General features: G+C 46.1%; 1 protein-coding gene across 1 annotated transcript in view; it reads left to right on the forward strand.

Moving 5' to 3' along the window:
- The window catches only part of LOC144500809 (dedicator of cytokinesis protein 2-like), a 1,379,043-nt gene that overhangs the window by 1,247,637 nt on the left and 106,000 nt on the right, over positions 1 to 25,406 (forward strand). The window contains exons 38-39 of the mRNA XM_078224279.1: positions 4,592 to 4,705; positions 24,240 to 24,329. Coding sequence (XP_078080405.1) covers positions 4,592 to 4,705; positions 24,240 to 24,329 — 204 coding nt within the window. The remainder of the gene's footprint in view (positions 1 to 4,591; positions 4,706 to 24,239; positions 24,330 to 25,406) is intronic.

Consider the following 25,406-nt stretch of genomic DNA (forward strand, 5'->3'; position numbering starts at 1 on the left):
TTTAAGAAGTCAAATACATATATAAAGCAAACACAGAATACGTTACGGGGGGTTGGATGAACTAGGGTGGGAGATGATAAAAGCAAAATACTGCGGATGCTGGAATCTGAAACAAAAACAGAAAACGCTGGAAAATCTCAGAGGGTCACCTGTGGAGAGAGCATAAGGCAAATGTTTCGAGTCAGGATGACCCTTCATCAGAGCTGAAGACAAGGAAAATCAGACAAGATTTACTAGCTATGGTGATGGAGGGTGGGGGGCTGTAATTGATAGGAATGGCATAGACAAAAAGACAAAGAGAATGTAAATGGTGATGATAAAGGCCAAGAATGGTGCTAATGGTGTCCATTAAGAGATCGGAATGTGTAAATGGCAGAACAAAGGTGAAGGGTGCCTGTGTGGAATATAAACCACCAGTTAAGAGTTAGCCACATTGAGCCCATCTGACCCGGAGGCCTCGGATTAGAGGCACTAGCATCGCTGTGGTACCTCAGCCAAACTGTCGTTCTGTTTGTCTCCCCGAGAAAAGGACTTGTTCAAACTGCCCTGGATTGTCAGAGAGCTCTTCAAAGGGAATAAAATTAAATAGGTGAACAAAAAATAATAATCATTTCAACTCACTTCAGATATTTCACCAACGTTCCTCGGAGCTCAGTTGAATATTGATAAATTGGATTACAGGTGAATTTTAGGGGGAAACACGGCTGAACAACTTTGCACATTAATCATCAAGATTTGAATTTAATTTCCCTCAGGATGTGGCAAAGTGAAAACTAATTTAAAAGTGTTTCTTTGAGGTTTTTTTTGGGGGGGGGGGTCAGATTGCTTGGGAACTGTTTGTAATGAAATAAATGCAGTTGCTCTAATTGATATTTGATTTCTCCCGGCATTAATGCCTTCAGTTGCTTCCAACTGATTTCGACAAAGGTGGAAATTCAGAAGCACTTTACAACAGTGTCCAACTAACGGCCAATCAACATCCCATGGGAGTTAAATGTTTTATTTAAGTAGGTTTCGGGGCCCAGCAGGTAGTTCTGCTGGTCCTGGCTTTTACAATTCCAGGTTGCACTCTGCCTGTGGGCGTGTGGGTGACGGGCGGGAGAGAGGATCACCTTTTGCACCAACTCTTGTCCACTGTCTTGTCCACACCCAGGTGGCACTGGAGAGTGGACATGCAGAGTCTCCAGTTGTCACATCAGCAATGGGGGGGGCGGGGATTGTTCTGGACATAAGGAGTAATATTGCTATTTTATTCTATGTTGTAAAGGAAGTTTAATGTTTCAAGGGGAGGTCTGGAGGATTGAATGGTTGAACATAAACCATTTATTGCTAACACATAACTATGTACATGTCCAAGGTACTGCCTTAGGTGCTGGCTCCTTCCAGACACTTCTCTATGTGAAGCAGTGATGGCCAACCTAGGCTAGTGATTGGGCCGCATGAGTGGCCCTCCTTCATCTCAGTGGGCCACAAGATTGAAATCAGGCTTATTCACTAACCCTGAATAAGATTGAATACACACTGAATATTTCATAACCATAGAACAATAGAAAAGTTACAGCACAGGAGGAGGCCATTTGGCCCATCTTGTCCATGCCAGCCTGATAAGTTCTTCTTCATGTCCGCTCAACACCTACTGTCACTTACCTTGAATCTCTGTGCCCTGATTCTAGAATTCTCCACCAAGGGAAACAATGTTATCCTGTCCACTCTATTGCTTTTATTACTAAAAATATTTTTAAAAGATTTTTTAAAAAGATACATTTTTGAACAGTAAAGGAATTAAGGGTTATGGTGAGCAGGCGGGTAAGTGGAACTGAGTCCACAAAAAGGTCAGCCATGATCTTATTGAATGGCGGAGCAGGCTCGAGAGGCCAGATGGCCTACTCCTGCTCCTAGTTCTTATGTTCTTATGTTCCCCTCATAATTTTGTACAGCTCTATCAGGTCACCCCTCAGCCTTCTTTGTTCCAAGGAAAATAAACCCAATGTGTTACAGAAAGTGCTTAATCATCCATATCTTAACAAAACTATCAATTTCAAATGTTAAAAACAAAAGAAATGCTTATGCTTTGATTGGATGCAGAAGGAGCACACGGCTTTCACAGTCAATGTTGTGAGTAATCAGCATGCACCTCACTTCACGTTCCTTTGCTTTATGTGCTTATCACTCAAGTCATACCAGCAGGAAAAAAACTATGCGGATGGAAGCTAGCAGAATGAGGCAACGCTGCGCGTGGGCAGCAGTCAACAAAATGTCTCATGGGCTGCACTCAGAACCCTGATGGGCCATTGGGCCGCAGTTTGCCCAACACTGGCATTTTTTGATTTGATTTATTATTGTCACATGTATTAGTATGCAGCGAAGTATTGTTTCTTGCACACTATACAGACAAAACATACTGTTCATAGAGTACATGGGGAGAACAAAAGGAGAGGTACAGAATTTGGTGTTACAGTCATAGCGAGGGTATAGAGAAAGATCAACTTCATAGAAGGTAAGTCCGTTCAAAAGTCTGATAGCAGCAGGGAAGAAGCTGTTCTTGACACAAGACCTCAGACTTTTGTATCTTTTTCCCAATGAAAGAAGGTGGAAGAGAGTATGTCCAGGGTGCGTGGGGTCCTTGATTATGCTAGCTGCTTTTCCGAGGCAGCGGGAAGTGTAGAAGGAGTTAAAGAATTGGGGGCTGGTTTGCGTGAAGGACTGGGCTACATTCACAACCTTTTGTAGTTCCTTGCAGTCTTGGGCAGAGCAGGAGCCATACCAAGCTGTGATACAACCAGAAAGGATGCTTTCTATGATGCACCTGTAAAAGTTGGTGAGAGTCGTAGCGGACATGCTGAATTTCCTTCATCTCTTGAGAAAGTAGAGGCATTGATGGGCTTTCTTAACTATAGTGTCTACCATCATGTGACTCTCTTCCTCAATCTGTGGGTGGTACTATTTGCCAGTCCCACATTAACCCTTACCCTGCTGAACCCCTTTGTCCTGCATAGGTTTCTCCTGGATTATCATATTACTTCTTCTTGCCTGTGCTCTCCTAAGAAGGAAATTACTTTTGTCTGACAACAAATGGGGTAAACATGTAAGTTTATTTTAGGCCTAATGTGTTTTATGATTTATATTTCTGTATATTTAGTAAATTCATCTCTTGACTTATTCTCCTTGTCTATGCTAAGTTAGATCTTTGCAGTCAAGGTTGGAGTAGGGATGTCTCAGTGTCATCCAACACCTCTGGGAGAAAATCAGATGAGAAAAAAGGTCAACCAGCCTTCCTACTCCTAGTGGTATTATCACTAGACTGTTATCCAGAAACTCAGCTAATGTCCTGGGGACCCGGGTTCAAATCCCGCCACGACAGATGGTGGAACTTAACTTCAATAAGTTCAATAAAAACTATCTGGAATTAAGAATCTATTGATGACCCTGAAACCATTGTCGATTGTTGGAGAAACCCATCTGGTTCACTAATGTCCTTTAGGGAAGGAAATCTGCCATCCTTACCTGGTCTGGCCGACATGTGACTCCAGAACCACAGCAATATGGTTGACTCTCAACTATCCTCAGGCAATTAGAGATGGGCAATAAATGCTGGCCAGCTAGTGCCACCCATGTCTCACAAATAAAGAAAGTCAGCACAGCAGGAACATGGGAGGCTTGGTGTCAGCATTAGACCAGGTCACAGTCACTTTTCTTATGTCTACGTTCAAACGCAAGGATTATTCCTGCACAATCGCAACCATAAATGCCTCATAAATGGATCACCCTGGGCCTTTTTGAAAGCAAATGAATACAAGCCAAACTCTGCAATTTACTCTCAAAATTTAATCCTTTAAATCCTGGGGTGGAAATTTCCCATCCCGCCCACCAGGGGAATTGTGGCGGGTGGGGGCACGGACCATGCCAATGTCCGTCGATCTCGGGTGGGATTTTCCGATCTTGAGGCGAGCATGGCCAGAAAATCCCGTCCCTGGTGTCATTGTGGTAAAAATATGCTTTACCCAACTCCGGGGCCAATATTTCCTGCCTGAGCTGCGATGCCCGCAGTCGAATGTAATAATCCAGATTAGCTCTGAAGCTGAGGTATGCAGAGGACCATGGGTTTTGCTGGGGAGGTTTGTAGAGCAGGCCCTTTTGTTCAGGATCAAACAGACCAAAGCAACACCAATTCAAAATTATACATCCATTATAAGACCATAAGACCATCAGACATAGGAGCAAAATGAGGCCACTCGGCCCATCGAGACTGCTCCGCCATTCAATCATGGCTGATAGTTTTCTCATCCCCATTCTCCTGCCTTTTCCTCATAACCCCTGACCCCCTTATTAATCAAGAATCTATCTATCTCTGTCTCAAAGACATTCAATGATCTGGCCTCCACAGCCTTCTGTGGCAAAGAGTTCCACAAATTCACCACTCTGGCTGAAGAAATTCCTCCTCATCTCTGTGTTAAAGGATCACCCCTTTAGCCTGAGGTTGTGCCCTCTGGTTCTAGTCCTCCTCTCCAGGTCCACTCTATCCAGGCTTTGCAATATCCTGTAAGTTTCGTTCATTCATTCATTCTGTGTTTCTCTTTGTGTTGCGGCACAGTGGGCTGATGACCAATTCGCCTCACACATCCAGGATTTCCAGGGTTTCCAAACGCAGCGGCAACTAAAGGAGAGCCTCTTCAATAAAATCATCGAGTACTTTGACAAGGGCAAGGTAAGACCTGCCAAAGGGCGACACTTTCTCACTTTCACCCCGCCAGCTCTTGGTGTCTGGATGGTTTTCTCCAGTCGCTGATCACAGAAGAACAAAGGAATTTGCATTTTGATAGCACCTTTCATAACCTCAGAAACCTCCAATCTGCTGCACAGCCAATGAAAGATTGTCGTTGTGTAGGAAGTGTGGCAGCAAGCTCTCATACACCACAAGGAGGTCATGACCAGAAAATCCAGTTTGGTGATATTTTGATTTGACTTATTATTGTCCCATGTATCAGTACACAGTGAAAAATATTGTTTCTTGCGTGCTGTCTCCACAAAACATACCATTCATAGAGAAGGAAAGGGGACAGTACAGAATATAGTGTTATAGTGATAGCTAGGGTTTTATAGATTGAAGGATAGGCCAGGACCTCAAAATGATCTCCCCTGCTTTGATTCACGGTACACTAATGTGGGCAGATTTCCTCCCACCTGTACATCATGAAATGCTTTGATTTGACTCTGAATCAGAAAAGAGTTACCGGCACAGAAAATGCTCAGTTCCCGCTGGCTCAGATGTATAATTTGGCATCAACTCTGTTTGTCCGCTGTAAATAATGGACAAAGTAACCAGTAACGGTGACATGGTGGTTAGCACTGCTGCCTCACAACGCCAGGGACCCGGGTTCCGGCCTCGGGTCACCTGTCTGTACGGAGTCTGCACATCCTCCTTGTGTCTGCGTGGGTTTCCCTCTGGGTGCTTGGTTTCCTCCCACACTCCGAAGATAGGTGGATTGGTTGTGCTCAATTGCCCCTAGTGTCAGGGGGATTAGTAGGGTAAATACATGAAGTTACAGGCATAGGGCCTGGGTGGGATTGTTGTCGGTGCAGGTTCAATGGGCTGAATGGCCTCCCTTTTAACACTGTTAGGATTCTATGATTCTATTTCTAAATGTAACCTAAGGAGAGATGTATGTCGTGGACTGAAAAAAAAGTTACTGAACAATACCCATAACATCCTGGTATTAATAGTGGCTAGAGGTAAGATAAGAGTGTGTCTTGAAAGAAATGGCCCGAACATGATCTTGCCCTAAGAGCTCCGTGTTCGAGCCATTAAATTGCTATATTTAGGTTTGGGATATCTCCTTGGAGGAGCAGCTAAATATAGGTTCAAGATGCATATGCTGCATCGGAAACAGAGGAACAGAATGTTTGCTTTGGGGATGTTTAAAACTGGTGGGAGGATGAAGGTAATTGTGCCGAAATAAATGACATCCTACTTGAGTGTAAAAAAGGCAAGCTTTCCCTCCTGAGTCTTCTCCGCTTGTGCAGCCATTGGCACACTGCGCACATATCCTCCATTTCCCCGACTCGCGCTCCCAGTCCAGGTCAACACAGTATACCTCGAGCTCTTCTCCTGCATGTTCCTATGCAGAGATGACTTTCACTTATGCGTGACAGCATTTCCATCCTCAGTGTTGCAGGAATTATCTTTTCTCCCTTAAAAAGTATCCCCTCAGCGGCATGAAGTTCTTCACAAAAGCTCCAGTACTCTTGTATAGCAGAAGGGGCTTTACTCTGCTATGTGAGCCAGCCATTGTACACAATTTACTACATTGTACAAATTCGCTGCAGTTTTCTCAAGGTGGCGTCACTCTCAGTCACTTTCCTGATCTCACCCAGTTTGGTTGCAGCCACAGGTAGAGTTGACACCATCTTCCTCCAACACCTCTCCCACTGTCGTCCAGCTGGGTGGGACTGCTCTCACAATTTTTAAAAATTAATTTGTGGGACATGGTCATTGTTGCCTGGCCTTCATTTATTGCCCATCTCTCATTGCCCCAAGGCAGTTGAGAGTCAACCACATTGCTGTGGCACAGGAGTCACGGTGGCACACTGGTTAGCACTGCTGCCTCACAGTGCCAGGGACCCAGCTCCAATTCCTGGCTTGGGCCACTGTCTGGGCGGAGTCTGCACGTTCTCCCCGTGTCTGTGTGGGTTTCCTCCGGGTGCTCTGGTTTACTCCCACAGTCCGAAAGATGTGCTGGTTAGGAGTATTGACCATGCTAAATTCTCCCTCCGTGTACCCGAACAGGCACTGGAGTGTGGTGACTAGGGGATTTTCACAGTAACTTAATTGCAGTGTTACTGTAAGCCTACTTGTGACTAATAAATAAACTTTACATGTAGGCCAGACCAGGTAAGGATGGCAGATTTCCTTCCCTAAAGAGCATTAGTGAACCAGATGAGTTTTTCCGACACCAACAATGGTTTCATGGTCATCAGTAGATTCTTAATTCCAGCTATTTTTTACTGATCTCAAATTCCGCCATGGGGGTGGGATTTGAACCCAGGTCCCCGGAACATTAGCTGCGTTTCTGGATTAATAGCCCTAGCAATAATACCACGAGGCCATGGCTTCTTATCTATCTAATCATAGCCAAAAATTCAATTGCCCTTGGATCGCTTCCTGCTCCCCTATCATTATTTTTGGTGTCCTCCAAAGAACTCATCCAGGTGCGGCTCCTCTGCGACTATCCAAAGACAGTAAGAAGTCTCACAACACCAGGTTAAAGTCCAACAGGTTTATTTGGTAGCAAATACCATAAGCTTTCGGAGCACTGCTCCTTCGTCAGATGGAGTGGATATCTGTTCACAAACAGGGCACAGACACAGAAATCAAGTTACAGAATACTGATTAGAATGCAAATCTCTACAGCCAGCCAGGTCTTAAAGGTACAGACATGTCTTACCCCAGTCCAACGACGGCATCCCCAGATCATGACTATCCAAAGACACAGAATTAGTTTCCACATGTACACTGACAACACCCAGCTCAAGCTCACCACCGCCTCTCTCGATTGCCCCACTGTTATGGGATTACTAATCTGACATCCAATGCTGGAGGAGCAGAAATCTCCTCCAGTTAAATACTGGGAAGACTCAAGCCGTTTTCTCAATCCTTGCTTCAAACCAGGGAGGCGATGGCCGAGTGGCACTGTCTGTTAGATTATGAATCCAGAAACTCAGCTAACGTTCTGGGGACCTGGGTTGGAATCCCACCATGGAAGAATTTGAATTCAATTTAAAAAAATCTGGAATTAAGAATCTACAGATGAAACCATAGTCGATTGTCGGAAAGACTCAGTCATTGATATAGATTGTAAATAGCTGAGATCCCAGCATCGATCCTTGCAGCACTCCACTATTCACTGCCTGCCAACTGCTGCCTCACAGCGCCAGAGACCCGGGTTCAATTCCGGCCTTGGATCACTGTCTGAGATGAGGAAACAGAGAGTGATGTGTTTAAGTTTGTTGACGATACAAAGCTAGGTGGAAAGGTAAGCCATGGGGAGGATACAGAGAGGCTGCAGAGAGATATAGACAGCTCAAGCAAGTGGGCAACAAGGTGGCAAATGGAATACAATGCAATGAAGTGAAAAGTTACTTTGGCTGTAAGAATAGAAAAACAGAATTCTTTTAAAAAGGTGTGAAACTTGTTGATGTTTGAGAAGACTTGCACAAAGAATGCAGAAAGTTAGCGTCCAGGTGCAGAAAGCCATTAGGAGTACAAGACTAAAAAAGCCCTGTTTCAATTGTGCAGGGTTTTAGTGAGACCACAGGCGGGATTTTCCGGCTGCACTCACCACAAGGCCGGAAAATCCTGCCCAAGGTCAACGGACCTTTGCATAGTCCACCCCCGCCCGCTACGATTCCCGTGGCGGGCAGGACGGGAAAATCCCGCCCGACATCTGGAATCATAAAATCCCTACAGTGCAGGAAGAGCCCATAGAACCCTTTGAGTCTGCACGGACAACAATCCCACCTAGGCCCTATCCTCGTTAAGCCATGTATTTACCTTGCTAATCCCCCTGACAATCCCCTTAGCAATTTAGCGTGGCCAATTCACCTAAGCTGCACATCTTTGGAGTGTGGGAGGAAACCGGAGCACCCGGAGGAAACCCACGCAGACACGGGGAGAATGTGCAAACTCCACATAGACAGTCACCCAAGGCTGGAATTGAACCCGGGTCCCTGACGCTGTGAGACAGCAGTGCTAACCACTGTGCCACTGTGCCGCCCTACTGTGTGCAGTTTTGGTCTCCACATTTAAGAAAGGATATACTTGCATTGGAGACCAAGGTATTTCTTGATTTTGCTCTGGTCTGACATGCCCAACATACTTTCAGGCTGAATGAACATCTCCGATCCTTCTAGTCTCCATTATTACAATCTGGCACTCCAACACGCTGAGTATTCTGTTGCGATCAACCTCAAAAACCCAGTGGTCCACAAAGGGAGAAGCAGAACAAGGCAAACCTTGTCCTCGTGTGTTCTGTCTATTGTCATAGAATCACTGAAGCACAAAGACCTGAAAGAAGCCTTTCGGCCCATCATGCATGTGCTTTCTCTCTGAATTGACTATCCAGTTAGTTCCATCCTTTCCCCATAGTCCTTTCAGTTTTTACCTTTTCAAGTCTCTTTATAAATACTCTTCTTGTCAACTTTATCCCGCACTCAACATTAAGGAAAAAGGAGATAATCTGGTGAGTCATCAGAGTCCCCACAGTGCAGAAGGAGGCCATTCGACCCATTGAGTCTGCACCAATTACAATCCCATCCAGACCTTATTCCCGTAACCCCACATATCTACCCTACTAATCCCCCTGACACTCGAGTCAATTTAGCACGGCCAATCAACCTAACCCGCGCATCTTTGGATTGTGGGTGGAAACCGGAGCACCCAGAGGAAACCCACACCGACCCAAGGCCAGAATTGAACCCGGGTCCCTGGTGCTGTGAGGCTGCAGTGTTAACCATTGTGCCACCGTGCTGCCCATGGTGTAACAGTGTAACATTGCAGTTTGCTGGAGCTTGCTATGCACAGATTGTCTGCCATGTTTCTTACATTACAACAGTGGCTATGATTTAAAAACATAATTCATTCACTGTAAAGTGTTTGAGATGCCTTGGGGTTGTGAAAGGCGCTATATAAATGCAAGTCTTCCTTTTTTAAAAGTTATTGTTGAAGCTGCCTCCATCACCCTTTCAGCCAGTATATTCCCGATCACGATAATTTGCTGCGTAAAACAATCTCCTCTCCTTTCCTCTGGAACTTCTTGATTTGATTTGGTTTATTATTGTCACATGTATTGGGATACAGTGAAAAGTATTGTATCTTGCGCGTTATACAGGCTAAACATAAGGGCGGGATTTTACGGCCTTGCTCAAGCAAGACTGGAAATTCCTGCCCGAAGTCAACGGACATTTCCGTTCTCTGCCCTTCACCCGATTCCATGACAGGTAGGGAGGTAGAATTCTGGCGATACTGTTCATAGAGTACGGTACGGCACGGTGGCACAGTGTTTAGCACTGCTGCCTCACAGTGTCAGAGACCCGGGTTCGATTCCCGATTTGGGTCACTACCTGTGCAGAGTCTGCACATTCTCCCCGTGTCTGCGTGGGTTTCCTCCCACAGCCCAAAGATGTGCGGGTTAAGTGGATTGGCCATGCTAAATTGTCCCTAGTGTCATGGGGACAAACTTCGGTAAATGCATGGGGATAGGACCTGGGTGGGATTGTGCTTGGTGTAGACTCAATGGGCCAAGTGGCCTCCTTCTGCACTGTAGGAATTCTATGATCCTATGAGTACGTAGTGGAGAAGGAAAGGGTAGGATGCAGAATGTAGTGTTGCAATTACAGATAGGATGTAGAAAAAGATCAACTTAATAGATGATAGGAACATTCATTTTGCTGTTTAACTTAAATCTACATTTTCTCCTCCAATTCCCTTGATGGCGGGTTCAGTTTCTCCTCAATTACATGATCAATACCCTCCATCATTTTGAAAACCTCCAGTAAGTTGGCATTTTCTACTCCTCAAGCCTCTCTACATAGCACTGAACTCCCTCATGAAAAGTAAAAAGGACCTGTCAACCTTTATCCTGCTTCTGAAAACATGGTTTGGATAGAGATTCCCTGGTGCAGTGCCCAGATAGATTAGATGGATTCTTTCAAAGCCGTACGCTCCCAGCGACAAGGTGTTCACTAGCTGCAGATCCCCTTCGCATTTTCGGGCACTGAATCATCCTGGTCAGATTTTGCATCCCATTGTGAATAGGACCCTCGCTGATGTGACCGAGCGTTTGGTGGCAGTCCTTACTGCCTGGTGATAACAGTCGGAATTAGACAGACCTCGGAGAGACAGGGGAGAAAATGCAGCCTTCACGGCTGTGGTACAATGTCAGAGCAGCCCATTCTTAAATGTTTTATGGGCTGTTTATTACAATTTAATAGAGCATGACAAGTGATTAAATCAAATATTTATAAACTGGCGAGAAGTCTATGTTTCGCCGATTTTGCTAATTAATTATTAGAGTGTTATGGCTCCTCTGAAGATTGAAGATGTGTTCGTTCTTCATGGTAATTACACTAAACTTTATTGAATTACCACATGCCAATGATTTAGTTTGGTACGGACAACATTCGAAAATGAGAACATGCATTTTGACAGTGGGTTATCAAGACCACTGACATTTCAAATGGCTTTACAGCTTTCCTGAAATGCAGTCACTGTTGCAACATTTGGGAAGATGTGCAAAAGATTAATGCAGAGAAGTGTGATATTATGCATTTCGGTTAGAAGGATGAGAGAAGCAATCTCAACAGAACAACACAATTTAAAATGGTGCGCAAAAACATAAAGAATTAGGGGCATAGGAACACAAAATTTCAAGGTGGATGGATAAGTTGAGAAGGCTGTTTAAAAAAAATGCACAGAATCCTTGCTCTTCTTAACGGAGGCATGAAACGCAAAAGCATGGAAGTGATGCTAAACCTTCATAAATCTTCAGTTAGGTCGTGGCTTCTTTATTCATTCGTGGGAGTTGGGTGTGTCACTGGCTAGATCAGCATTTATTGCCGATTCCTAATTGCCCCTTGAGTAGACGGTAGTGAGCTGACTTCTTAAACCACTGCAGTCCATGTGGTGTAGGTACAACCGCAATGCTGTTAGGGAAGGAGGTCAGGATTTTGACACTGCGACAGTAAAGGAATGACAATATAGTGAGGATGGTGAGTGATTTGTAGGGGAACTTGCAGATGGTGGTGTTCCCTGGTATCTGCTGCCCTTGTCCTTCTAGAGTGTGAAGGTTGCTGGTTTGGAGGGTGCTGCCTAAGAAACCTTGGTGAGTTCCTGCAGTGTATCTTGTGGATGGTACACACTGCTGCAACTGTGCATCTATGGTAGAGGGAGTGAAAGTTTAAGACGGTGGATGGGATGCTTTGTCCTGGATGGTGTCAAGCTTTTTGAGTGTTGTTGGAGCTGCACTCATCCAGGCAAGTGGGGAATATTCCATCGCACTCCTGACTTGTGCCTTGTAGATGGTGGACAGGCTTTGGAGAGTCAGGAGATGAATTATTCGCTGCAGGATTCCTAGCCTTTGACCTGTTCTTGAAGCCACAGTATTTAAATGGCAGATCAGGTTCCATTTCTGGTGAATGTTAACTCCAGGATGTTGATAGAGGGGGGATTCAGTGATAATATGTCAAGGGAAATTATTGGATTCCCTCTTGTTGGAGATACCCATTGCCTGGTACTTGTGTGGCATGAATGTTACTTGCTGGAGTATTGTGTTCAATTCTGGACACCACACTTCGGGAAGGATAACCTGAGAGGAAATGCAGAGATTTACTAAAATGGGGGTAGGGCTGAGGGCCTGCCGGTTACATGGTCCAGAGTCACAGCAATGTGGTTGACTTTCAGCTGCCCTCCTGCAACTAGGGATGGGCAATAAATGCTGGGCAGCCAGCGACACCCATGTCCCATGAATGAATTAAAACAAAAGACCCATGATGGATGAGAAGTGTGTTTGTGGACAAAGTTTGACACTGAAGCAGATATTAAGACGAATGGCCTAAAGCATGAACAAAGAGCTCGGCTTTAAGAAGCAGCTTAAAGGAGGAAAGGATAGTAGGGATACACAGAGGTTTCGGGAAGTTAGGGCCTGGGCAGTTGAAGCCACAACACTCAATACCAGGGTGGTTAAATTCAATGAGGTGCAAAAGTCCAAAGTTGGATGAGCACAGAGATCTTGGAGAGGTGGAGGAGGTTATAGCGATCAATGGGCATGGAGCAAAGTGCGGCCTATAGACAAGCGGCCTGGAACATACAGGAAGTAGCATCTAATTAAAAAATGACTGGATATCTGCAGCTGTAACTGGCTGGAAAAGATACTGGGAAAGCTAACATAGGAGCCCTGAAGTGAAGTGTTGTCACAATATCAAGCCGTGGATTTAAATTGGTCCGATTCATCCCAGCATGAGTCGTGGTGGATAAACCAGCTCCCATTGATATCTGTGAAGTAGAATTCAGTCAACCTGTCAAAGATCACACAGTACTTCCTTATTTCCTGTACAGAGAAGAGAGATACTAAACCTCTGCTGAGTTTGTTGCATTTAATACCAGATGCTGCTTTAATTAAATGTTGAGAGAAGTTATTCGTTATTATTAGCGAAAGAAACCCAGACACTGTCACTCAGTGCCCACTGTCACTCAGTGCCCACTGTCACTCGATACACACTGTCACTCGATACACACTGTCACTCAGTGCCCACTGTCACTCGATACACACTGTCACTCGATACACACTGTCACTCGATACACACTGTCACTCGATACACACTGTCACTCGATACACACTGTCACTCAGTGCACACTGTCACTCAGTGCCCACTGTCACTCGATACACACTGTCACTCAATACACACTGTCACTCAATACACACTGTCACTCGATACACACTGTCACTCAGTGCACACTGTCACTCAGTGCCCACTGTCACTCAGTGCCCACTGTCACTCGATACACACTGTCACTCAATACACACTGTCACTCAATACACACTGTCACTCGATACACACTGTCACTCAGTGCACACTGTCACTCAGTGCCCACTGTCACTCGATACACACTGTCACTCAATACACACTGTCACTCAATACACACTGTCACTCAATACACACTGTCACTCGATACACACTGTCACTCGATACACACTGTCACTCAATACACACTGTCACTCAATACACACTGTCACTCAATACACACTGTCACTCGATACACACTGTCACTCAGTGCACACTGTCACTCAGTGCCCACTGTCACTCAATACACACTGTCACTCAATACACACTGTCACTCAATACACACTGTCACTCAATACACACTGTCACTCAGTGCCCACTGTCACTCGATACACACTGTCACTCAGTGCACACTGTCACTCAGTGCCCACTGTCACTCGATACACACTGTCACTCAATACACACTGTCACTCAATACACACTGTCACTCGATACACACTGTCACTCAGTGCCCACTGTCACTCGATACACACTGTCACTCAATACACACTGTCACTCGATACACACTGTCACTCAATACACACTGTCACTCAATACACACTGTCACTCAGTGCCCACTGTCACTCAATACACACTGTCACTCGATACACACTGTCACTCAGTGCCCACTGTCACTCAATACACACTGTCACTCGATACACACTGTCACTCAGTGCCCACTGTCACTCGATACACACTGTCACTCAATACACACTGTCACTCGATACACACTGTCACTCAGTGCCCACTGTCACTCGATACACACTGTCACTCAATACACACTGTCACTCAATACACACTGTCACTCAGTGCCCACTGTCACTCAATACACACTGTCACTCGATACACACTGTCACTCAGTGCCCACTGTCACTCAATACACACTGTCACTCGATACACACTGTCACTCAGTGCCCACTGTCACTCGATACACACTGTCACTCAATACACACTGTCACTCGATACACACTGTCACTCAGTGCCCACTGTCACTCGATACACACTGTCACTCAATACACACTGTCACTCAATACACACTGTCACTCAGTGCCCACTGTCACTCAATACACACTGTCACTCGATACACACTGTCACTCAGTGCCCACTGTCACTCAATACACACTGTCACTCGATACACACTGTCACTCAGTGCCCACTGTCACTCGATACACACTGTCACTCGATACACACTGTCACTCGATACACACTGTCACTCAGTGCCCACTGTCACTCGATACACACTGTCACTCAATACACACTGTCACTCGATACACACTGTCACTCAATACACACTGTCACTCGATACACACTGTCACTCGATGCACACTGTCACTCGATACACACTGTCACTCAGTGCACACTGTCACTCAGTGCCCACTGTCACTCGATACACACTGTCACTCGATACACGCTGTCACTCGATACACACTGTCACTCGATACACACTGTCACTCAATACACACTGTCACTCGATACACACTGTCACTCGATGCACACTGTCACTCGATACACACTGTCACTCGATACACACTGTCACTCGATACACACTGTCACTCGATGCACACTGTCACTCGATACACACTGTCACTCGATACACACTGTCACTCGACACACACTGTCACTCGATGCACACTGTCACTCGATACACACTGTCACTCGACACACACTGTCACTCGATACACACTGTCACTCGATACACACTGTCACTCGACACACACTGTCACTCAGTGCCCACTGTCACTCGATACACACTGTCACTCAGTGCCCACTGTCACTCAGTGCCCACTGTCACTCAATACACACTGTCACTCGATACACACTGTCACTCGATACACACTGTCACTCGATACACACTGTCACTCGATACACACTGTCACTCGATGCACACTGTCACTCGATACACACTGTCACTCGACACACACTGTCACTCAGTGCCCACTGTCACTCGATACACACTGTCACTCAATACACACTGTCACTCGATACACACTGTCACTCGATACACACTGTCACTCAATACACACTGTCACTCAGTGCCCACTGTCACTCAATAAACACTGTCACTCAATAAACACTGTCACTCGATACACACTGTCACTCAGTGCCCACTGTCACTCAGTGCCCACTGTCACTCAATACACACTGTCACTCGATACACACTGTCACTCAGTGCCCACCGTCACTCAATACACACTGTCACTCGATACACACTGTCACTCGATGCACATTGTCACTCGATACACACTGTCACTCAATACACACCGTCACTCGATACACGCTGTCACTCGATACACACTGTCACTCAATACACACTGTCACTCAGTGCCCACTGTCACTCAATATACACTGTCACTCAATACACACTGTCACTCAGTGCCCACTGTCACTCAATACACACTGTCACTCAATACACACTGTCACTCAGTGCACACTGTCACTCAGTGCCCACTGTCACTCAGTGCCCACTGTCACTCAATACACACTGTCACTCGATACACACTGTCACTCGGTGCCCACTGTCACTCGATACACACTGTCACTCGATACACATTGTCACTCGATACACGCTGTCACTCGATACACACTGCCACTCGATGCACACTGTCACTCGATACACACTGTCACTCGATACACACTGTCACTCAATACACACTGTCACTCGATACACACTGCCACTCGATGCACATTGTCACTCGATACACACTGTCACTCGATACACACTGTCACTCGATACACACTGTCACTCGATACACATTGTCACTCAATACACACCGTCACTCGATACACACTGTCACTCGATACACACTGTCACTCAGTGCCCATTGTCACTCGATACACACTGTCACTCGATACACATTGTCACTCAATACACACCGTCACTCGATACACACTGTCACTCGATACACACTGTCACTCGATACACATTGTCACTCAATACACACCGTCACTCGATACACACTGTCACTCGATACACACTGTCACTCAATACACACTGTCACTCGATACACACTGCCACTCGATGCACATTGTCACTCGATACACACTGTCACTCGATACACACTGTCACTCGATACACACTGTCACTCGATACACATTGTCACTCAATACACACCGTCACTCGATACACACTGTCACTCGATACACACTGTCACTCGATGCACACTGTCACTCAATACACACTGTCACTCAATGCACACTGTCACTCGATACACACTATCACGCAATACACATCACTCGATACACACTATCACTCAATAATTGAGGAATTGAGTTTACAAATCGGGAGATAATGCTGCAGCTGTTTAGGACCCTGGTCAGACCCCCTGGAGTACTGTGCCCAGTTCTGGTCGCCTCATTACAGAAAGGATGTGGAAGCCATAGAAAGGGTGCAGAGGAGATTTACAAGGATGTTGCCTGGATTAGGTGGCATGCCTTATGAGGATAGGTTGAGAGAGCTAGTTCTTTTCTCCTTGGAGAGGCGAAGGATGAGAGGTGACCTGATAGAGGTGTATAAGATGTTGAGGGGTATTGATAGAGTGGATTCTCAGAGGCTTTTACCGAGGGCTGAAATGGTTGCCACAAGAGGTCACAAGTTTAGTGTGCTGGGGAGAGTAGGTACAGAGGAGATGTTGGGGGTACGTTTTTCACTCAGAGGGTGGTGGGTGCGTGGAATCAGCTGCCGGTAGTGGTGGTGGAGGCGGATTTGATAGGGTCTTTTAAGAGACTTTTGGATAAGTTCATGGAACTTAGTAAGATAGAGGGTTATAGGTAAGCCTAATAGGTAGGGACATGTCCGGCGCAACTTGTGGGGCCGAAGGGCCTGTTTTGTGCTGTAGTTTTCTATGTTTCTATATCCACTGCTACCCGATAACCAGAAACTTTCACTCAATACACAGACAATGTCACTCGATATCTGTCAATCGATACCCAGTGACACTCGATAACCAGACACTGTCACTCAATATACACTATCACTTGATATCCACTGTTACACAATAACCAGAAGCTTTCACTCGATGTGCAGATACTGTCACCCAATATCCCATGTCACTCAATACCCAGACATTGTCACTTGATATCCAGACACTGCTAACCACTGTGCCACCATGCCGCCCATATTCAACCACCACAGCCTTTATAGATCAGATGGTGTGTAGAATTTTATTGTCCATGACCTTGGATTCAGGAACAATGGTTTTTTGTTCTTTAATATTACTAGCGTCTCCTGCTAGATGTTCACTTGGATGGATACTGAGAGAAAAAATATTCAACTGTAATCTCCCATGTTAAATTTCCTGCCGGCTTTAAGACACACATAGAATAGTGCTCCATCGGATGGGAGATCAAAGAACAAAGAACAGTACAGCACAGGAACAGACCCTTCAGCCCACCAAGCCTGTGCCGGCACATGATGCCTTTCTAAACTAAAGGCCTTTTGCCTCTACGCGGTCCGTATCCCACTATTCTCTGCCTATTCATGTATTTGTCAAGATGCCTCTTAAATGTTGCTGTTGTATCTGCTTCTACCACCTCTGGCGGCACATTCCAAGAATTTACCACCCTCGTGTAAAATACCTGCCTCTCACATCTCCTTTCCTCCTTTTACATAAAACCTTTATGCAGGGAGTGGTTGGGGTGTAGAATGGATTGCCTGCAGTGATAGTGGAGTCAGACACTTTCGGAACATTTAAGTGGTTATTGGATAGGCACATGGAGCACACCAGGATGATAGGGAGTGGGATAACTTGATCTTGGTTTCAGATAAAGCTTGGCACAACATCGTGGGCCGAAGGGCCTGTTCTGTGCTGTACTGTTCTATGTTCTATGTGCGGGTTAGGTTGATTGGCCATGCTAAATTGCTCCTTAGTGTCCCGGGATGTGTAGGTTCGAGGGATTAATGGGGTAAATGTCTGGGGTTGTGGGGATAGGGCCTGGGGTGAGATTGTTGTCAGTGCGAATGGGCTGAATGGCCTCCTTCTACACTGTAGGGTTTCTATGATTCTTTCTATGATTCTATGTCCCCCTAATTGACAATTCTACCATGGGAACTCCCACTATCCATTCTAACCAGGCCTCTCATAATTTTGTAAACTCCTATCAGGTCACCCCTCAGCCTCCAACGTTCAAGTAAAAGCAAACCACGTTTGTTCAATGTCTCCTCATAGCTAATTAATACCCTCCAAACCAGACAGCATCCTGGTAAACCTTTTCTGTCCCCTCTCCAAGGTCTCCACATCCTTCTGGTAGTGTGGTGACCAGATCAATGGTGTTTATTATTAATTTAACCTGTCACAAAGCCTATGCAGTGAAAGCATTAAGGGCAAAATCAGGAAACGTATTGTTTTTCACACAAATGGCTGGTGAATGTCTGAAACTCTCTTCCCCACCCCACCCTGCTGAAAGGAATAAGCTCTAGATGCTGGGGGTCAAATAAGGCTTGCAAAGCTGAAGTGGATAGACTGTTGTCAGGATATCAAGGGAGAGGGATCAAAGATAGGTCAGGTGTTGGACTCGGGTGGGCCCAGTAAGAAGTCTGACAATACCAGGTTAAATTCCAACAGGTTCATTTGGTAGCACGAGCTTTCGGAGCACTGCTACTTCATCAGGTGAGTGAAGAGTTGGGTTCACAAACAGGGCATATATAAACATAGACTCAATTACAAGATACTGGTTGGAATGTGAGTCTTAACAGGTAATCAAAACTTTACAGGTGCAGACAATGTGAGTGGAGAGAGGGTTAAGCACAGGTTAAAGAGGTGTGAATTGTCTCAAACCAGGACAGTTAGTGAGATTTTGCAAGCCTAGGCCAAGTGATGGGGGTTACAAGTAGTGTGACATGAACCCAAGATCCCGGTTGAGGCCGTCCTCATGTGTGCGGAACTTGCCCACCAGTTTCTGATCGGCAATTCTGCATTGCCATGTGTCGTGAAGGCCGCCTTGGAGAACGCTTACCTGAAGATCAGAGCCTGAATGCCCGTGACTGCTGAAGTGTTCCCCGACAGGAAAAGAACACTCCTGCCTGGTGATTGTCGAGTGCTGTCTGTTCACCCGTTGTCGTAGCGTCTGCATGGTCTCCCCAATGTACCATGCCTCGGGACATCCTTTCCTGCAGCGTATCAGGTAGACAACATTGGCCGAGTCACAAGAGTAGGTACCATGTACCTCTAGAACATAGAACATAGAACATAGAACATTACAGCGCAGAACAGGCCCTTCGGCCCACGATGTTGCACCGACCAGTTAAAAAAAAAAACTGTGACCCTCCAACCTAAACCAATTTCTTTTCGTCCATGAACCTATCTACGGATCTCTTAAACGCCCCCAAACTAGGCGCATTTACTACTGATGCTGGCAAGGCATTCCAATCCCTCACCACCCTCTGGGTAAAGAACCTACCCCTGACATCGGTTCTATAACTACCCCCCCTCAATTTAAAGCCATGCCCCCTCGTGCTGGATTTCTCCATCAGAGGAAAAAGGCTATCACTATCCACCCTATCTAAACCTCTAATCATCTTATATCTTTCAATAAGATCCCCTCTTAGCCGCCGCCTTTCCAGCGAAAACAATCCCAAATCCCTCAGCCTCTCCTCATAGGATCTCCCCTCCATACCAGGCAACATCCTGGTAAACCTCCTCTGCACCCTCTCCAAAGCCTCCACATCCTTCCTGTAATGTGGGGACCAGAACTGCACACAGTACTCCAAGTGCGGCCGCACCAGAGTTGTGTACAGTTGCAACATAACGCTACGACTCCTAAATTCAATCCCCCTACCAATAAACGCCAAGACACCATATGCCTTCTTAACAACCTTATCTACTTGATTCCCAACTTTCAGGGATCTATGCACACATACACCTAGATCCCTCTGCTCCTCCACACTATTCAAAGTCCTCCCGTTAGCCCTATACTCAACACATCTGTTATTCCTACCAAAGTGAATTACCTCACACTTCTCCGCATTAAACTCCATCCGCCACCTCTCGGCCCAACTTTGCAACCTGTCTAAGTCTTCCTGCAAACTACGACACCCTTCCTCACTGTCTACCACACCACCGACTTTGGTGTCATCAGCAAATTTGCTAATCCACCCAACTATACCCTCATCCAGATCATTAATAAATATTACAAACAGCAGTGGCCCCAAAACAGATCCCTGAGGTACACCACTTGTAACCGCACTCCATGATGAATATTTACTATCAACCACCACCCTCTGTTTCCTATCCGCTAGCCAATTCCTGATCCAATTTCCTAGATCACCCCCAATCCCATACATCTGCATTTTCTGCAGAAGCCTACCATGGTGAACCTTATCAAACGCCTTACTAAAATCCATATATACCACGTCCACTGCCTTGCCCCCATCCACCTCCTTGGTCACTTTCTCAAAAAACTCAATAAGGTTAGTAAGGCACGACCTACCTGCCACAAAACCATGCTGACTATCACCTATCAATTCATTACTCTCCAAATAACTATAAATCCTATCCCTTATAATTTTTTCCAACATCTTGCCGACAACAGAAGTGAGACTCACCGGTCTATAATTCCCGGGGAAGTCTCTGTTCCCCTTCTTAAACAATGGGACAACATTCGCTAACCTCCAATCTTCTGGTACTATACCAGAGGCCAACGACGACCTCTAGGGTGGTGTTCTCACGTGAGATGATGGCATCTGTGTCAATGTTGTTTGAAGACAAGTAGTGGGGGTATGGGGATGGCCTTGGCATGATGTTCGTCTTCATCAATGACATGTTGAAGGCTCCGGAGAAGATGTCATCAAACAACCGCACAACCTCAAACAGACCATTGTTTGCAGCAAACTACCCAGCCTTCAGGAGAACAGTGACCACGACACCACACAACCCTGCCACAGCAACCTCTCAAGACATGCCAGATTATCAACACAGATGCCATCATCTCACATGAGAACACCACCCGCCAGAAACATGGTACATACTCATGTGACTCGGCCAACGTTGTCTACCTCATATGCTGCAGGAAACATAGAACATAGAACATTACAGCGCAGTACAGGTCCTTCAGCCCTCGATGTTGCGCCGACCAGTGGTACCAATCTAAAGCCCCTCTAATCTACACTATTCCAATATCATCCATATGTTTATCCAATGACCACTTGAACGCTCTCAACGTTGACGAGTCCACCACTGCTGCAGGCAGGGCATTCCACACCCTTACTACTCTCTGAGTAAAGAACCTACCTCTAACATCTGTCCTATATCTCTCACCTCTCAATTTAAAGCTATGTCCCCTCGTGCTAGTCAACACCATCCGAGGAAAAATGCTCTCACTACCCACCCTATCTAATCCTCTGATCATCTTGTATGTCTCTATTAAGTCACCTCTTAACCTTCTTCTCTCTAACGAAAACAACCTCAAGCCCCTCAGCCTTTCCTCATACGATTTTCCCACCATACCAGGCAACATCCTGGTAAATCTCCTCTGCACCCTTTCCAACACTTCCACATCTTTCCGATCATACGGCAACCAGAACTTTACGCAATATTCCAAATGCGGCCGCACCAGAGTTTTGTACAGTTGCAGCATGACCTCCTGGCTCCGAAACTCAATCCCTCTACCAATAAAAGCTAACACACCGTACGCCTTCTTAACAACCCTATCAACCTGGGTGCCAACTTTCAGGGATCTATGCACATGGACACCCAGATCCCTCTGTTCATCCACACTACCAAGTACCTTACCATTAGCCCAGTACTCTGTATTCCTGTTACTCCTTCCAAAGTGAATCACCTCACACTTTTCCGCATTAAACTCCATTTGCCACCTCTCAGCCCAGCTCTGCAGCTTATCTATGTCCCTCTGTAACCTGCCACTTCCCTCCGCACTGTCTACAACTCCACCGACTTTAGTGTCATCCGCAAATTTACTAATCCATCCTTCCACGCCCTCATCCAGGTCATTAATAAAAATGACAAACAGCAGTGGCCCCAAAACAGATCCTTGCAGTACATGAAGGCCAAATGAATGCTGGCCTTCATATCTGAAGGGCTGGAATATAGAAACATAGAAACTGGAAGTAGGAATAGACCATTCGGCCCTTCAAGCCTGCTCCACCATTCATTTTGATCATGGCTGATCATCAAATTCAATATTCTGATCCCCCCCTTCTCCTCGTACCCCTTCAGCCCCAAGAGCTATATCTAATTTCTTCTTGAAATCACACAACGTTTTGTCCTCAACTACATTCTGTGGTAGTGAATTCCACACATTCACCATCCTCTGGGTGAAGAAACTTTTCGTCATCTCAGTCCTAAAAGGTTTACACCTTATCCTCAAACTCTGACCAGGTGAAGGATGCAGATGTTATTGCTGCAGTTGTAGAAAACCCGAGTTAGATCCCACTTGCCGGTATGCGCACCACACCTTTGGAAGGATGTTTTGACCCTGGAGGGAGGTCAAAGCAAGTTTACAAGAATGATACCTGGACTTCAGGTGTTAGGTTACGAGGGGCGATTTGACGAATTAGGCCTTTATTCTCTAATTCAGAAGGTTGAGGAGTGATCGAATAGAAGCGTACAAAGTATTTTCAGGGAAGGACAGGGTGGATAATGATAAACTGTTTCCACGAGTTGAAAGCTCCAGAATCAGGGACTACAATCTAAAAATTAGGGCCAAGCCATTCAGGAGAGATGTTAGAAAACACTTCTACACGCAGAGAGTGGTGGAGCTTTGGAACTCTCTTCCTCAAATGGCAGTGGATGCTGCTTCAATTGTTAGATTTAAGTCTGAGATGGACAATTTTTTATTGAGCAGCTGTATCAAGGGATTTGGGCCAAGGGCAGGTACATGGAGTTAGGCCATAGATCAGCCATGATATTATTGAATGGCGGAGTGGGCTTGAGGGGCTGAATGGCCTACTCCTGTTCCCATGTCCCTATGTAGCTTTCAAAAGGGAATTGGATAGCATCTGAAGTGGAATAAAAAAAGTTTAAAGTTTATTTATTGTCACAAGTAGGCTTACATTAACACTGCAATGAAGTCACTGTGAAAATCCCCTAGTCGCCACACTCCGGCGCCTGTTCGGGTACCCTGAGGGAGAATTTAGCACGGCCAATGCACCTAACCAGCACATCTTTCAGACTGTGGGAGGAAACCGGAGCACCCGGAGGAAACCCACGCAGACATGGGGAGAACGTGCAAACTCCTCACAGACCCGGTTCGATTCCACACTGGGAATCGAACTGGGTCCCTGGCACGGTGAGGCAGCAGTGCTCACCACCGTGCGGCCTGAATAATTTGCAGGGCTATTGGAGAAGTGGGTGGAGAGTGGGGGGGTGAATAGCTAAATTGCTTTTGCAGTGAGCCAGCACAGACCCAATGGGCGGGATGGCCTCCTTCTGTGCTGTAACCATCCTGTTATTGTAAAGCGGAGTGGCAATGCAGGTCGGCCGCATCTTAGCTGAACGACAGAGCTGGCCCAAGGAGCTGAACGGCTTCCTCCTGTCCCGAATGTAACTGTGCTGTTGCTGTTAAAGGAAGGGAGGGTGTGAAACTGGCAGGCAACACGGCTTGGAAAGAAGAAATTACATTGACATTATAAGAAGTAGCGCAGACGAATCAGTTCAACATGTCACTAATTATTTGCTGCTTGCTGTGAACAGATGTGGGAAGAAGCCATTCATCTCTGCAAGGAGCTGGCAGAACAGTACGAGATGGAGGTCTTTGATTATGAACTACTGAGTGAGACCCTGGTGAGTATAATGTGAGCTTGCATTGATTATGATGAGCTAATGATGATTGACGATGCCCATTTTCCACTAGGAGCCTTGACTTTAACTCTGTGCTGCCTCTTGCCGAGCCCAGAGGACAATGACTGATAGGGCATGAGTGATGGCAAGCCCGGGAAGGAGTTGAAAGGTTAATGGCGGAAGTCATTAGGCTCTGAGGCCTTTCCTGGGGAACAGCTCAATGCTGCCTCAATATTAATCAACGTGTCTTTCTTGTGTCAGCCTCAGGCGTGGAGTTTTCTGATCTGGGACAGATGTTTGCTCTGCTCATTCCAGCCGCTGCATTGTGTTTTCTCCCCACCGTTCTCCCCAGACAGCTAACCCTTTCACAGCGAAAGGATTCGCGGACAAATTATGCTTGAACGCAGAACAAGGAAAAGTACAGCACAGGAACAGGCCCTTCGGCCCTCCAAGCCCATGCCATAGAATCATCGAATCCAACAGTGCAGGAGGAGACCATTCGGCCCATTGAGTCTGCACCGACCACAATCCTACCCAGGCCCTATCCCCATAACCCCATGCATTTACCCTAGCTAGTCCCCCTGATACTAAAGGCAATTTTGCATGGCCAATCCACCCAACCTGCACATCCTTGGACTGTGGGAGGAAACTGGAGCTCCCAGAGGAAACCCACACAGACACAGGGAGAACGTGCAAACTCCGCACAGACAGTCACCCAAGCCGGGAATAGAACCCGGGTCCCTGGCGCAGTGAGGCAACAGTGCTTGCCACTGTGCTGATCATTATGCCCAACTGAACTAAAAAAAAAACCTTCAGCCCTTACATGGTCCGTATCCCTCTATTCCCTCCCTATTCATCTACCCATCCAGATGCATCTTAAATGTTGTTAATGTGCCTGCTTCCACCACCTCCTCTGGCAGCGCGTTCCTGGCACCCACCATTTTCTGCGTAAAAAACATCCCCCGCACATCTCCCTTATCCTGTCCCCCTCTCACTTTGACACTTGCACCCTGGTTTTGTTCACAGAAACAAAGGAATCATGCTAAATCTATGTTAATAGCCAATTGGTAGTAAAGAACT

Source organism: Mustelus asterias, chromosome 1, assembly GCF_964213995.1.
Source record: "Mustelus asterias chromosome 1, sMusAst1.hap1.1, whole genome shotgun sequence".
Classification (NCBI taxonomy): Eukaryota; Metazoa; Chordata; class Chondrichthyes; order Carcharhiniformes; family Triakidae; genus Mustelus; species Mustelus asterias.